This window comes from Agelaius phoeniceus, chromosome 9 (assembly GCF_051311805.1).
Source record: "Agelaius phoeniceus isolate bAgePho1 chromosome 9, bAgePho1.hap1, whole genome shotgun sequence".
NCBI classification, from domain to species: domain Eukaryota; kingdom Metazoa; phylum Chordata; class Aves; order Passeriformes; family Icteridae; genus Agelaius; species Agelaius phoeniceus.
In genome coordinates, this window is record NC_135273.1 from 34419252 (window position 1) to 34434409 (window position 15158).

The 15158-nt window shown below is 41.3% G+C and overlaps 1 protein-coding gene across 7 annotated transcripts in view; it reads right to left on the reverse strand.

Moving 5' to 3' along the window:
• Window positions 1-3742: 3742 nt before the first annotated feature.
• CCAR1 (cell division cycle and apoptosis regulator 1) overlaps window positions 3743-15158 on the reverse strand; it is a 32921-nt gene continuing 21505 nt past the window's right edge. For all 7 annotated transcript variants that reach the window (XM_054636892.2, XM_077183533.1, XM_054636889.2 and 4 more), the window contains 9 exons: window positions 14341-14532; window positions 13189-13422; window positions 12732-12843; window positions 10994-11076; window positions 10399-10545; window positions 9863-9983; window positions 7930-8115; window positions 7445-7650; window positions 3743-6849 (listed from right to left, as the gene is read on the reverse strand). In XM_054636892.2, coding sequence (XP_054492867.2) covers window positions 6790-6849; window positions 7445-7650; window positions 7930-8115; window positions 9863-9983; window positions 10399-10545; window positions 10994-11076; window positions 12732-12843; window positions 13189-13422; window positions 14341-14532 — 1341 coding nt within the window. In that variant the 3' untranslated portion in view covers window positions 3743-6789. The remainder of the gene's footprint in view (window positions 6850-7444; window positions 7651-7929; window positions 8116-9862; window positions 9984-10398; window positions 10546-10993; window positions 11077-12731; window positions 12844-13188; window positions 13423-14340; window positions 14533-15158) is intronic.

Below are 15158 nucleotides of genomic sequence, written 5' to 3' on the forward strand. Positions count from 1 at the left end.
GCCTTTGCAGAAGGCTGTGCCTTTGCAGAGGGCTGTGCCTTTGCAGAAGGCTGTGCCTTTGCAGAAGGCTGTGCCTTTGGAGAAGGCTGTGCCTTTGGAGAAAGCTGTGCCTTTGCAGAAGGCTGTGCCTTTGCAGAGGGCTGTGCCTTTGGAGAAGGCTGTGCCTTTGGAGAAAGCTGTGCCTTTGGAGAAAGCTGTGCCTTTGGAGAAAGCTGTGCCTTTGCAAAGGGCTGTGCCTTTGGAGAAGGCTGTGCCTTTGCAGAAAGCTGTGCCTTTCCAGAAAGCTGTGCCTTTGCAGAGGGCTGTGCCTTTGCAGAAAGCTGTGCCTTTGGAGAAAGCTGTGCCTTTGCAAAGGGCTGTGCCTTTGCAGAAGGCTGTGCCTTTGCAGAAAGCTGTGCCTTTGGAGAAGGCTGTGCCTTTGGAGAAGGCTGTGCCTTTCCAGAAAGCTGTGCCTTTGCAGAGGGCTGTGCCTTTGCAGAAAGCTGTGCCTTTGCAGAGGGCTGTGTCTTTGGAGAAGGCTGTGCCTTTGCAGAGGGCTGTGTCTTTGGAGAAGGCTGTGCCTTTGCAGAGGGCTGTGTCTTTGGAGAAGGCTGTGCCTTTGCAGAAAGCTGTGCCTTTGCAGAAAGCTGTGCCTTTGCAGAAAGCTGTGCCTTTGGAGAAGGCTGTGCCTTTGCAGAGGGCTGTGTCTTTGGAGAAGGCTGTGCCTTTGCAGAAAGCTGTGCCTTTGCAGAGGGCTGTGCCTTTGCAGAAAGCTGTCCTGCTGGAGCACTGCTTGCTCGCCACTTTTCCACCAGCCTGGCCACAGGATTTTTGCCTGCCAGGATTTACAAGGCGGTGACAGAATGCCAGAGGAGGAGTTGACCTGCCCTGGGAGTGGTTTGGTGCTCCAGCTGATGAGGCCGCTGAAGGCAGCCCAGGCTCCTCCCGGCAGCTCCACACAGAGGATGTCACCATCGGGGTCACACCCGAAGGACAGGAAGAGTCAAGATGAACCCCAGTGAAGTCGGGGGGGCTCCAGCACGGGCTCTGTGCCTCTGCCACTGTGGTCAAGCCTTGCCCCAGCTCTCCCCCCGTCCCTGCTGCTCCTAGCTCCAGGACAGGGCACTCTTCCTCCAGAAAACCCCACTCTGGCCTTGAGGAACCTGCCTCTATTTTGCACTAAGATTTCACGGAGACAAAAGCCTCCCTCCCCCTTCTCCCTCAGGATCAGGGCTGCTGCCCTGGCTCAGATTCCCCTTCCACTGGGGAAGGGCTGGCAGAGCAGGCACCAGTGCAGAGCACAGGCCAAGCTCCAGCCCTGCCCTGCCTGCTGGTTACAGCACCTGCACAGGTTGTTCCTGCTCTGCAGAGCTCTGCATCCTCTCCTTCACCCTGCAAAATCCTTGCCAGACAGGGTAAGGGCACAGCTTGCTTTCACAGAAGGATCTGGTGTCCAATTCAGTGTGCTATTAAGGAATTTTTATGGGTTCTTAAATTCCATGTTGTGTTAGTATAATCTTTTTTTCAACTTGTCTTCATTGAAAATAAGACCTTAAGTGGATTAATCTTCCTTTTCTTTAAAGGGTGAAGTAGGTAACAAAATTATTCACAACATCATCTGCACAGCCACCTCTTATCAGTACTATATATTGAGCTACTGCTACCCAAAAGTCACCCTAAACAAACTCTGCTTGTGTCCATGGATCACCAGTGTTGTACATTGTGTGGTCCCCACAAGTCCCCTTTTGTACTGCCCATCACTAATGTTCAAATCACAAGACTGAAAATGCTGGCTGCACATTCTTTACAAGCATATTACTGGATGCCATGGATGGTCTGAGAATTTACAGATGTGCTGCCATCCATATGTGTCCCAGTACTATCAGTAACTCATTTTTCCTGTCCTTGTTATAATGAAAACATCACCCCTCCACTCAAAGAAGAAAAAAAACAAAAGAAAAAAGAAATGAAAAGTTCTTAGCTTGATTTCAGGAAGAACACTAAGAGAGAACAATCAGGTTCAATACTGGTAAGCAGCTAATCTGTATTTTCATCTGTTTAGTCACATTATATATTGCTTTCTTACACCAGAGGGGATACTTGACAAAGGCAGCATTTTCTCTATTTATGAACACCCTGAAGTTGCTTTTGCAAACTCTTTCCCAAGACTTCACAACTTGTAACATGAATGTTCTAATAGTTACATGTAATGTTAATGAAGTGTTTAACTCACCTGAATAGTACTCCAATAAAGCAAGGCATGTGAAACACAGGAGTCCTTCCAGCTGCTCAGAGAACTTCCACAGCTCTGTTGTTATTAGAGTGTCCCAGCTGGAAGTGTAACAAGGCATCTACCCAGCATGTACCTGACACCTGGAGGGAAAATTCCCTTTTCTCCTTCACCTTGTGCTCTGCACACAGGCACTGGGCTGTTTTACAGCACAGCAGCCTGGTCTGTGAGACAAGTGTGTTCTTGAGAGCAGCACTGCAAGGTACTTCTGTCTCCAGCTGCTCATTTCCACAACACATGTGGCAGCAATTCCTGCTTTTTTAGATCTGATCTGCTGGCTACCATCCAGCCTTGCTAAAAAGGGACCAAAAATGAAGGCTGCAGTTCTCCAGCTGTCTCTGCCCCTTGCATGATAAAACAGGAATGTAACTGGATGACCTCGTGTCAGGACAACTAAAAAGATTGAAGCAATACAGGGAAAAAACCCCTGTATACCACTTAAAAAGTTGCAACAAAATAATAAAGCAAATTACTACTTGAAAGATATCTGCTGAAAAGCAGGGTGGGGAGATTCCAGACTAGAATTCCTTGAGGCTTTTCCTCCTCCCCACTCCTCCCCTCTACCCAGCTGTGTGTGCTGAAATGTGCACAGCCACTCAGTCAATCATCCCTGCACCCGTGTCACTCAGCAGGCTGGGGGGAAAATAACCTGGGAATCCATTTCCTAGCAGAACACCTGGCATTGGCAATCTGGCACCTTGCCTGGAATCCAGCCCAGGAAATTTCTACAAATGAGTATCATAATGCAGCATGCAACAAACAAATCCACCCAGCAGCCTTATTCTACTGTCCCTTTAAAGAGAAGAATACAGACAGCTGAACTAACATTTGACTATATACAACCACTTGAACATCATTAAATCACACCTGCAAAGGTACTGATTCTTACACCTGCTGTGGGGCACCTGATCCAAATCTTCAAACCACTTAGAATTCTGTCAGAGACAATTTAAATCCAGCAGGATACAAGAATTCAAAAGCAGCATCACATTTTCAAGACAAGTTCAGGCATTAAATGCCTAGAAATTCAAAAGCAACATTGTGAAACACAATTATGCTACCAGACACACAATGTCAGGTGAGATTTGGTGTCCCAAAGCTCTGCTTTACACTCTGTATGGTGGTGCTGTGGATTATACAGAGGATGAATAAATAAGGGAAATTGGTTTTACTTGAAAGCAATGCATTTTGTTATTAGAGCTTTTTACTACAACAACTTTTGTGCAATGTATCAGTGAGACCCAGTATGCAGAAACATAAAAGCTTGTTGAGGAGCACTGGCAGGTTGGATAGCTGAGTGAAAGTATCCATTATTTATGGCTTCTTTACTGTCACACTCCATGGCAAGATGCAGTCCCAGCTGAACTTCTGCTTGACCCACTTCTCTCTGGAAGATACCAGTGTAAGTGCAGTGACTGTGCTACCTACACATTTTGCAATCTATTGCTGGCTGGAAGACTCAGTCACTCAAAATGAATTCTTTTATCTTTTATATTTTAAAATATAAACTGCACTGAACAAACGCATTCAAGGTAAGAACCTGACCTGGGTACACAAACAGTACAGGAAAGCAAGAGAAAAAACACATTTTGTGCACATTCCTGACAAAATTATCAGTGAAAGTTAACTGTTACAGAAGTCCAAACATATTCACACAGCATATTACTCAGCAGAAAGAGGGATGGAAGCCATTCCTCTCTCTCAAAGCAGCTGAACACTGAAAATGAAGTTATGTTACAGGACTGGGCTTTATAATGTTAGAGACTGTGTTATCCTAGGTCAGCCTGCATGCACGTGGCACTTGGATCTTTCTTCCCAGCCTCATTCACAGACATTCGTGGGGCTCAATGTCATTTTGGAAGGGTTAAACTCATTCATTTGCCCTCATTAGACAAAATAGCAAAGGGAGGGAAATAAATCCATAAACAGAGATCAGATTCCATTGATGGGCCTGCTGTAGTAGGGCTTTCTCTACAGAACAAAGCAGTCCAAGATTTACTACTTCCTAGAGAGCATCTGTGATGATTCAAGGAGTCCAAACAAGTGGGATGCCAAGGCTCACCTTCAGCAGCCTCCTGCCAGTAACTGGGACAAAACAAACAACTCAGAATACAAAGACTCTAAGGTGGGAAACGTGGACATGAAATACAAAAACTTTGTTCATAAATCAAAACAGACAAAAGACTGATTCTCCAAACCTCCATTACTGATACTCCATTCAATTTTCCTTAGAATCAGTTCTGTTTCTGGGAATAACACTAAGAAGCTTTAGCTAGTACACAGCATCAGTGTGGGTCATATCCAGAACTTTGTGCTGTTTGGCCCAGAAAGTCACACAGTCTGTGAGAGGTGCCTGTTCTCCCTCAGATTATTTGTGCTTCAGGAGATTGGTCAAGCTCTGTGTAGGTTGTAAAACTTTTCCTTGGTTGTTTTTCTGTTATTCTTTACCCATTTCATTTCCTTTCCAACATCAATGCAGACTGTACATAGTATCTGAAACACTATTACATCAAATCAATATAAAGATTACAGTCATTCTAACAAATACTCTTTTTCTTAAATATTGTAAAAATCTGTATCAATCTAGCAACTGTCTCACAGGGCCTCTCACTGAAGAATGAGATGAGGAGTCCTGCTTGTTCTAAAACTGCTTTCAGCTCAGCAGTTTAAGGTAAAAATACCCAAGCAAAATATTTCAGATGTTTCAGTGTGCCTAAAATGTTTTTATCTTAAATTCTAGACTCATTTTCTTGTATGTTCACACGTACTGCTGAAATTCAGGAACAAAGTATTTCAGATGCAATTCTTTCAAGTCCATTTACACAAATGGTGCTCAACGTCAAAAATTAAACATGCTGTCAACAATCTGTACAAAGGTAAAGGTGAAAAATAGAATTTGATTACAAAAGAATTTAACACCATCTGTACACCACAGATAATGCTTTCCATAAGATAAATTTATCACCATCCTCATTCAATCGTTTTGAGATGTTATCTCCCAATTTTTAAAGCATGTGTTTTCTGTGGACTTATATACAATTAGTGTTTTTATAATATTTCCTGCTTGACTGTGAACAGTTCAGGTATTATACAATGACTCAAAGGAGATGAATGAGGGGGAAGCTTATGCATGTTACTTGAATGAAAGGTATTTCACTTGTCTAGCTCCAAAAGAGCCAAGAAAGGTAAGTGATAAAAGCACCAGCTTAGACTCTTTTGAACATAAATTCAGGCATTTTAATGTGTATCTCATTAAAGCTACATGAGTTTCCATGTAGGTTATTCATACATATTATGGCACTTGGACTTTCCTAACAGGTATTTAGTTACCTAGGACATCTAGGCTAAAAAAGAAAACATCTGCTAAAATTAACCATTTCTGTAAGAAAACACTTCTGTCCCAACTTTCAAACCCCTTAATTTTCCTGAAAGTTGCACCAAAATACAACTGTTGATATTTCACATTCTTTGAGTAAGTTGCCTTTGCCAAGGAAGTCACATGAACCTGTGAGTTTCCATCTCTAGTGCTTTGTGAACACAAAGAAAGGCCACCTTACCCCTCTCAGCAAATCAAGCTGTGTCCTGCTCCTTTGTAATTACAATATGCAGTACAGGTACTTGGGGATCCATTTTTTGGTTGGACTGCAGTCTTAGCAGTAATTACCCACTTGGGCAGTCCAAATTGAAGCCAAGGCAGTTGACACTGGCAGGTTTCTCCAGGTAAGGCATTATTCTGACATCTGCTGGCCTGGTATCCAACTGTACATCCTAATATACTGCACTTGTTATTCAAAAGGAGTATAAACATTAATCCAAAGGTAAGAACAATTTAGTGAACACAAATGAAACACATTTAAACTAGGCCCATGGATTTTCATATAAATCTCACAACTCTACCAGTATTTTGGTAGGTTTCTATTGCTTTCTTAACTCATCCAAACTGCTGTATATTACAAGGCTTTAATACAAGCAGCTTTGGGAAAGAAAGGTATATTTGGAAGGGAAAAAAAGTTTTGACAAGTGAAAACCAAAAAAAAAAATCCAAGAAGCTGTTTTTTAAAAAAAACTTTACTTGTAAAATTAAGCAGCATGCTACTTTGTGATTTATATTTGAATTTAAAAAGACTAATTAGACCGAAATAAAGACAAAAACCGAAAAATGGCAAGTCTATAAATAATGAAAAATTTGATTTCACTAGACTTCAATGAAAAACATTTGGTAATTAAATACTTGCTACTGTTTGTTACCTTGATGAACTTTATTAGGGCTAAAACTATAACAAAGTTCATCCTAAAACTTTTCGCAATGCAAAATTATTTTCACTCGAGGAGTGTCTCAACTTGAATGCTAAGAATTACAAGCAATCCTCTGGAGCAGACACATTCATAAAACTTTATACATCTTTTGGAACTAAGATATTTATACTACTAAAATCAAACATGCATCACTTCCCATACATTCTGGTATCATGATTTATATTACATTATGTAACACCATTCTTCTAAACAGCAGCAGTTTATCATACGTTTGCTCCGTTTTCTTTGGATTTCTGATCTTTATCTTCGTTCTTCACAACCTCCTTCAAAAGGAAAAGGGAGAGGATGAGAGGAATTGTAGAATCTACATTTCTCATGCAAACTGTAAAGCAGCAGATACTTTATGAGACACTGTTTGTATCTTTAGGATACTATGTGAACTGTTAGTTATAACCAATTCCAGGATCTTCCTGAAAAACTGAGGGCTAGAAATGCTCTGGAGCTTCTGGGTTTTGCTTAAAACTCATTTTACTGAGATACTCTCACATACTGAAATAGTTGAATTCTGCCTTGTAAAAGTACTCTTGACCAGTCAAACAGAGGAGCAGATCTGGACTGATGGAGATGGACAAGATCAGGACAGGAAAACATTCAGATAGTTTGAGATCTACATGAATATTTATACCTTTTTAAAAACACTGAAGTCAGGAACATATGTTGCAGGTTAAGAAAAAAACACATTTAATTTGTTACCTTTAAATATTCAATCAAACATTAAGCTTCTTCTCTATATATGTTAAGATAATCCTGCCTTGAATTCAAGTCAAAATTGTTTTTATACTGAAGTGTTTGTTTCAATAATTAGTCTACAGAAGTTTGTCTGCAATAATAAAAAAAATGAAATTAAACAATTCTTACCTGTTTGAGAACACTCTGTATTTCATCCATAACAGTAGCTAAATTTTTGATTGTCTTATTCAGCTGACCCTCAAATTGCAATTTTTTATCATCTGAGGTCTTCAAATTTTCTTGCAGCTGGCCAAGGTCCTTTTTTACTTCTTTCAGCTCCGCAGACAGACTTTTGTTAGAATTCTCCAGTTGCAGTATAGTTTTCTCATCCTCATCTTAGGAAGGGAAGAAATGAAAACATCAAGTCACTTCCAATGCTGTGTACTTTGCACCTTAATATTCTATTTGTGTACAACACCGTAATACTAATTTTTAAAGAACATTAAAAACTACACTGAATTACCATTTGATAATACTTAATTCTGACCACATGTAAAGTCTTGCATTCAAATTGAGTAGAATTTAGAGCACAAATATTACCCAAATTGATTTCTCTACTGAAGAAGTCTCAGTGCCATGCACCCCTGTAAGCTGCCTTCCAAGTAACACCCCACCTGTTTTTTCCTCCAGTAGCTGCAGCTTTTGCTCAATCTCTGCCCGCACCCTTTCGCTCTTCTCCAGCTTCTGCAGGAGGCTGCCCACATCCACCATGGCCCCGTTGTACACGATGAGCCCCACGTTCTCCTCCACAGCCTTGCACTCCTGCTTCACCGTGGGTGATGGCAGCAGCAAACGGTTCCCTGCAGGGGGACAGGCACAGTCAGTGCAGAGAGCAAACCCAGATACCCCTCAGTGCTGCTCTACCCTGGAGAAACACAGAGTCAGTGCAGAGAGCAAACCCAGATACCCCTCAGTGCTGCTCTACCCTGGAGAAACACAGAGTCAGTGCAGAGAGCAAACCCAGATACCCCTCAGTGCTGCTCTACCCTGGAGAAACACAGAGTCAGCCCAGAGAGCAAACCCAGATACCCCTCAGTGCTGCTCTACCCTGAATAACCAGAGTCAGCCCAGAGAGCAAACCCAGATACCCCTCAGTGCTGCTCTACCCTGAATAACCACAGAGTCAGTCCAGAGAGCAAAGCCAGATACCCCTCAGTGCTGCTCTACCCTGGAGAAACACAGAGTCAGTGCAGAGAGCAAACCCAGATACCCCTCAGTGCTGCTCTACCCTGAATAACCACAGCATCCCAGAGACCAGCCTCAGATACTGCTGCTTTACCCTGAATAACCACAGAGTCAGTCCAGAGAGCAAACTCAGACACCTCAGTGCTGCTCTACCCTGAATAACCACAGAGTCAATCCAGAGAGCAAACCCAGATACCCCTCAGTGCTGCTCTACCCTGAATAACCACAGAGTCAGTCCAGAGAGCAAACCCAGATACCCCTCAGTGCTGCTCTACCCTGAATAACCACAGAGTCAGTCCAGAGAGCAAACCCAGATACCCCTCAGTGCTGCTCTACCCTGAATAACCACATCATCCCAGAGACCAGCCTCAGATACTGCTGCTCTACCCTGAATAACCACAGGGTCATCCTAGAGACCAACCTGAGACACTGCTCAGTGCTGCTCTATCCTCAATAACCACAGCATCCTAGAGACCAACCTCAGACACTGCTCAGGAGAATAAATAGAGACCCAAGGCTGCTGCTCTATCCTCAATAACCACAACATCATTCTAGAGACCAACCTCAGATACCTCTCAGGAGAGCAAACACAGACCCAAGGCTGCTGGTCCATCCTCCATAACCACAACACCATCCTAGAGAACAACCCCAGACACTTCTCAGGAGAACAAATACAGACCCAAGGTCCATCCTCAATAATCACAGGGTCATTCTAGAGACCAGCCTCAGACACCGCTCAGGAGAATAAATACAGACCCAAGACTGCTGCTCTATCCCTCACATTCCTCTCCTTCTCCTGACCCCAGTTCTCCCCCCTGCCAAAAGCAGTGTTCTCTTTCAAGACATCATTCTATGCCTCTTTCCTGCAGGAATCTGTCTTCAGAACTCAGGCTCCATTCTACTACCTGCAGCTCTGAGCCTCCTGACTTCAAAACTAACAACAAGGAATGATGTTCATCAATACTGAACATTAACCCCTGTCCTCTTTCCTGTTCCAAGACATTAAGATTTATCCTAGGGTTGAATATTGTGTGTTGGAAGCACAAAAAAACCTGTTACTTTTGAACATTGATGAACACTGACAATGCTCATCAGTACTGAACATTAACAATTACCATTAACAATGTTCATAAATATTAACATTAACCTCTGTCCTCTTTTCTGTTCCACAATATAAAGATTTATCCTAGAGTTGCAACATTATGTGTTGGAAGCACAAAAAACCCTGTTACTTTTGAACTGCCAAGGATTTACTTTTCCAAACTGGCTCAATTAGTTTCTACAAGAAATCAAGTACCTCAGAACTCTCATTATCACACAGAAATAACTCTCTGGAAGTTTGTGGGAAAAAAAAAATACCACCTAGCATATCTTCCTGTAGCTCTTCAGACTCCTCTTGGTTTTCCTCATCTTTAGAAGTGTCTGTTAGTCTTCTGTAAAAGCAAGATTCTCGAAGCACTACTTTATTGAGCAGCTTCTTGACCTACAACACATGGAAAGAAACAATTAATAATTATTTAATACCCAGGCATCCTGTTACCTAAACAAGAACGGTTTAGCTTGGAAAACTTAAAAAGAAATTGCACAGCTTTTTGAATTTTAACACACTGGGGCTTAAAATGCAAAAATAAGAAATAATAAGAATAAAAATAAGAAAAGAATAAATACGATTTAGAGACAAAAGCTACATATACAGTATGGGCATATTATAAGCTGCAAACTTCACCTTTTCACTCCCAGTCAATTTACAAAAGATTAAAACTCTTATTTCACTGTAAATATGAAGTAGCTGCATAAGAGATCAGGTATGCAAGCAAAACCTGTAGAAGCTAAATTGCATTTATCCCACTTCAAGCAGTCCTGTAACCTTTGGAAAGTGTTTTAGTAGGATACAAAACCTGAGCACGTGACAGGTGAAGCCCAAGAGTGTACAGGATCTCCTCCATGTCCTTCTCCAGCAGGTATCCACAATGACTTTGATCAAAGTAAACAAAAGCCATCAGGAGATCCCTGTTAACAGTTACCATCTGGGTCTTGTCTTTCTCCTAGAGAAAAGTGATTATAGGATCATTAGGGAATTAAAATAGCATTCCAAAAATACACTAACTTCTGACTTAACAAAAGTTTTTTCTCTGTTTATTTTACTGTTACTTGAAGTCAACTAATTAATATTACTATCAATTACCTACTTAGATTACATTATTTAAGACTAATTTAAGCTCTATATGAAAAGGAATCTTTCAATATTTAGAAGAAATACATCACAATGGATGTTAATAGCTGGTAGACAATCTCCTTTTGTTCATACTAGTATGTAAAAATGGTCATAGAATTCATCTAATTATAAAATAGGAAACGTCCCCTCATTCCTCAATCATTTACTTAACAGCTGTTTTCAAAGGGAAAACAGGTCTTGCAATAAAAATAAAGCTAAGCTGTAACTAGGACACCTCTAACAAGGTCTGTGCAGTCATTAAGGAAGGTGTTAATTACTTTATCTTTGGATGCCCTCTCTTTGCAATGTTTATTTCCCTCTTTTCTGTCCTCCCGTTTGTTCATTTCCTCTTCGTCCCGATCTGCAAAACAGAAAGAAAATTCAACATACCCACAGCAAACCATTACATAACCATTACAGAGTACATGTTGCCTCTATAAAAGCCCACATAAACCCCCAAACATCTGCAATACACTTCCCTGAAAAATAATTGAAAAAAATGCCTTGAAGTGAGCCCTGTTAAACTCTGATTTTTCTCTAGTCTTATTTTAACATAAGTCATTTATAATTTTTCCCTGTGTTTGTTTCACACACAGGACAGAAGAGCTGAAACAAATGCTAACTAGGCCAAGATGAGTGCTGCCAACATCTCCATCTATTTCAGTGGTGTGCCAGAAATTACCCCAATTCTCCCTAATGAGGCTTGGCAGAGTCTGCACTCAGTTATGGTTATTCCTACTCCAATTCAGTATTATTTACTCTCAAATATTTCATACAATAAAACCCATATACACTATGTAATTAAAACCATGTGCTTATACTCATGTTGAGTGAGAGATTACTCTTCCTATGACAGATTCTCCAAGAAGTTACAGATCACATCACTTACTAGATGTCAACTACAAATGGCAGGTTTTTTATCTAAAGGCAGGCAGTACAGTAAAACCAGACTGAAAGAGAGAAAGGGAGGAGACAACTGCTGGGATGGATTATGGCATGCAGCTCTGCACCTCCCATGCAAGTCTTGCTCAGAGAATCATGTGCCAGGTTCAGCTTTAGGCTCACCTTCCTTGTGAGGAAAACTTGGGAAAAACCATGCATTACAGCACTTGGTTAATTTTAGCAGCCTTTTCTGAGAACCAATTGCTTTCTCCTGCACCTCCATGGCTGGTTGGGTTTTCTCAGCAACTCTTGCTGGGAATGGCACAAGGAGAGATTCTGGGAAGCAGCAGAGCACTTGTACACAACAGACAAGCCCAGGCCACTCTTACAGGTAAATTATAAGCAAATAGGAGTTATTCTGGAAACCACAGATTAGCATCAGCTTTTTAAGGCTGGTGCAGTACTCTGCCAAAAATACAACTGGAAATGCTGGGACTGCAGTATCCACACAGCTCACATCCACATGTCCAGCAAAACCTCTCCACAGAAAGGCAACTGCCCCAAAGTGCAAACCAAAAAGCACACAGGATGTTTTACACCTTCCTGAAGCCCTGAGCAGGGGAAGAGCTGCTGCCATTGCCTGCAGGGTCCTCCAGACCCTTCCCCTGTTTCTTCAGGCTAACACAGCTCCACCCAAACAAAAAACAACCTCTTGTAACATGGGCTGCAGAGCACCCACACTGCACTGTGTCCTAGCTAAAGCCAAGATGGCATTCAGAACTGAGGAGTAGGAAGTCAGGCACATAAAAGTGGCTTGGTTTTTCAGAGGTGCTGAATACTCACATCTCCTACTGACTTCAATGGGAGTTGTGAGTGGTCTGCATTCTGAAAAACATGAAACCACTTCTACATGCAGGCCTTACTTGGAGCTAGTTCACATTCACCATGTTCATACAGGGCCTGGCTAAAGGAACTTCCATCTGACACACGACTGGTCAAAACTCCTAGAATAACATCAGTTTAATAATGCAATTTTCAATTGTTCAGTTCCAGTGCGTTCTCCAGCTTGAAAGAACACAATCAGCGATGATAAAAAAACTGGTTAAAAGTCACAGAAGTCATAGTTCAAGATACCTTCATCTTCATCTTCAGCCTCTTCTGCCTCCATTGGATCGTACTCTTCTTGATTATTGTCCTCTTCCGGTTCTTCTTCTTCTTTAGAATCATCTTTCCTTTTATCTTCCCTCTGTAACAAAAATTCCTAAATATTTATCTAGTCAGAATCAGAACCCAGCAAAGTAAAGCCCTTACTGCCAGTCAAAATTTGCCTACATTACATACATACATGAGTCATCTAAGAACACAAATACAAATTTATATGATACAGCTGAATGTTAAAATACTCCCAATACACCTGTAAAAAATTTAAATTACTGAATAAAATTGAAGCATATTTAAAAAGATCAAAAAGTCAAATCAATGAACTAACATTACAAGAGCTGAGTTTCTGAAAGCAATAATGTAAAATAGAAATAGAAACACTTGAATATTGATCCAGACAGGCTAGACTGCATATGAACTAACTGCAGACCTTCTTTTCATCTCTCTCTTCTTTTTTATCTTTATCGTCTCCAGATTTTCTTCTTTTAGGTTTTGGATCATCTGTTTCATCATCTTTTTCTTCTTTCTTTTCTTTTCTCTCATCTTTTTTGCTTTTTTTGTCCTTTTTGTCCTCTCTCTCTGGGAGAGAAATCAGTGCTTTGTAAATTCTGACACCAAAATCTCTCTGAAGCATTTCATTGAAGAGTTCTGCAAACAACGATACCTGCACATAAAGAAGAAAAGTGACAAAAAGTTTTAAAACATGTATTAAAAACTTACATAACTATGATAAAATAGCTGTGAGGTGCTGTCAGAACCCAGGAGATCCCTCTGGCTGTCCTGGATGGCTCGAGCCCCTGCCAGGGGGCTCAGAGCCCAAGACCCCTGTGCCTTTGATTTTGACCCATGCAAACAATTACCAGTCTTATATGAGGATCTGTAAACCATGAAAGTTTAAGTAGAATGTTAGTTTGTCACAGGGTGAAAATCAGAATTTTGGGGTTTTTAGAATGGGAGCTCGGGGTCCCAAGATGGAGGAATTTGGGCATGCCTTGTCCTTCTTTCTCCTTCTTCCTAGCCTCCATCTTCTGGTGATGGTGGCACTTTTGGATTGGTTTAGAGTAGGAACACACTGTCTAACACAGGTGATAGGTATTGGGAAATTATTGTAAATAAAGTACATGTAGTTTTTAGTAGAAAAAGATAACACTGCACTGAAAGTGTCAGTGTGCCACAACCCAACCTGCCAGACCCTGGGGGGTTGGAGAAAGCATGTTATAGATAACAGAAAATAAACAACCTTGAAAAGCAGAACAGAAGAATCCTTTGGTTGCCAGGCTGGGAAAAGAGACTCTCTAACACATCTTGGGGTCATCCTGACCCAGACCCCGAGAAGGTGCAATTTTAGCAACTTCCACCATATCAGAACTATATGAAGTATCAGATTTCTTACTATCTGCTTTGAACATGGAATCCTTACACAACTTTACAAATTCCACTCAATATCTGAAAACCTGTGTGTTCCTCTGGATAGCACGCAGTGAGTGCACGGTAACTACAGTAACATGGACCAAAGGCTCAGCAATTCAGGAACCTTCACAGGACAGTTCGAGAGAAACCAGACGAGCTGAGCATGTGTTACCTCGAAGGAATGCTCTTTGTTGTCCTCCAGCCTGTAGTCCAGCAGCACGCTCAGGGACATGATGCTGCAGTCGAACTTGCCGCTCTTGGCGGCCCAGTTGGGGTGCACGATGATGGCCGGCTCGTCGGGCAGGATGTAGCGCCGCTCCCGCCGCTGCCGCTCCAGCTCCTCCTGGCGCTTCCTCTCCTCCTCCTGCAAAGGGACACAAAACCAGCGTGGAGCAAACTCCAACGTCACTGGGGTGTTTTCTGGAAAAATCCCTTCGCCAGGATTTCTTCTCCTGGGAAGTTGAGAAGCCTCAGAGAAGAATGTAAATAATAATTATCTGATTGCTTCTCCTTTGTTTGGCTGCTTTGGAATGTGGTTGGAGATTGTTTATCCAACAGGTGCATCTTTGATTGGTTCCATGTGAATTGTTTTTACCTAATGACCAATCACCATCAATTGTGTCAGACTCTGAGGAGTCAGTCACGAGTTTCTTGCTATCATTCTTGTTAAACCTTCTGTCTGTATCTTTCTTTTCCTTTAGTATAGTTTTAGTATAGCATTCTATAATATTATATAAAATATAGTAGATATAATATAGTAGAGTATACTCTATTATATTATACTATACTATATATATAGTATAATATATAACATTATACTATACTATTATATAGTATATATATTATACTATACTATAGACTAATATAATATAGTATAACATAACATAATATAATACAATATAATATCATAAAAATAATAAATCAGCCTTCTGAGAACACCGAGTCAGATTCCTCATCTCTCACCTCATCCTGGAAACCTCACAAACATCA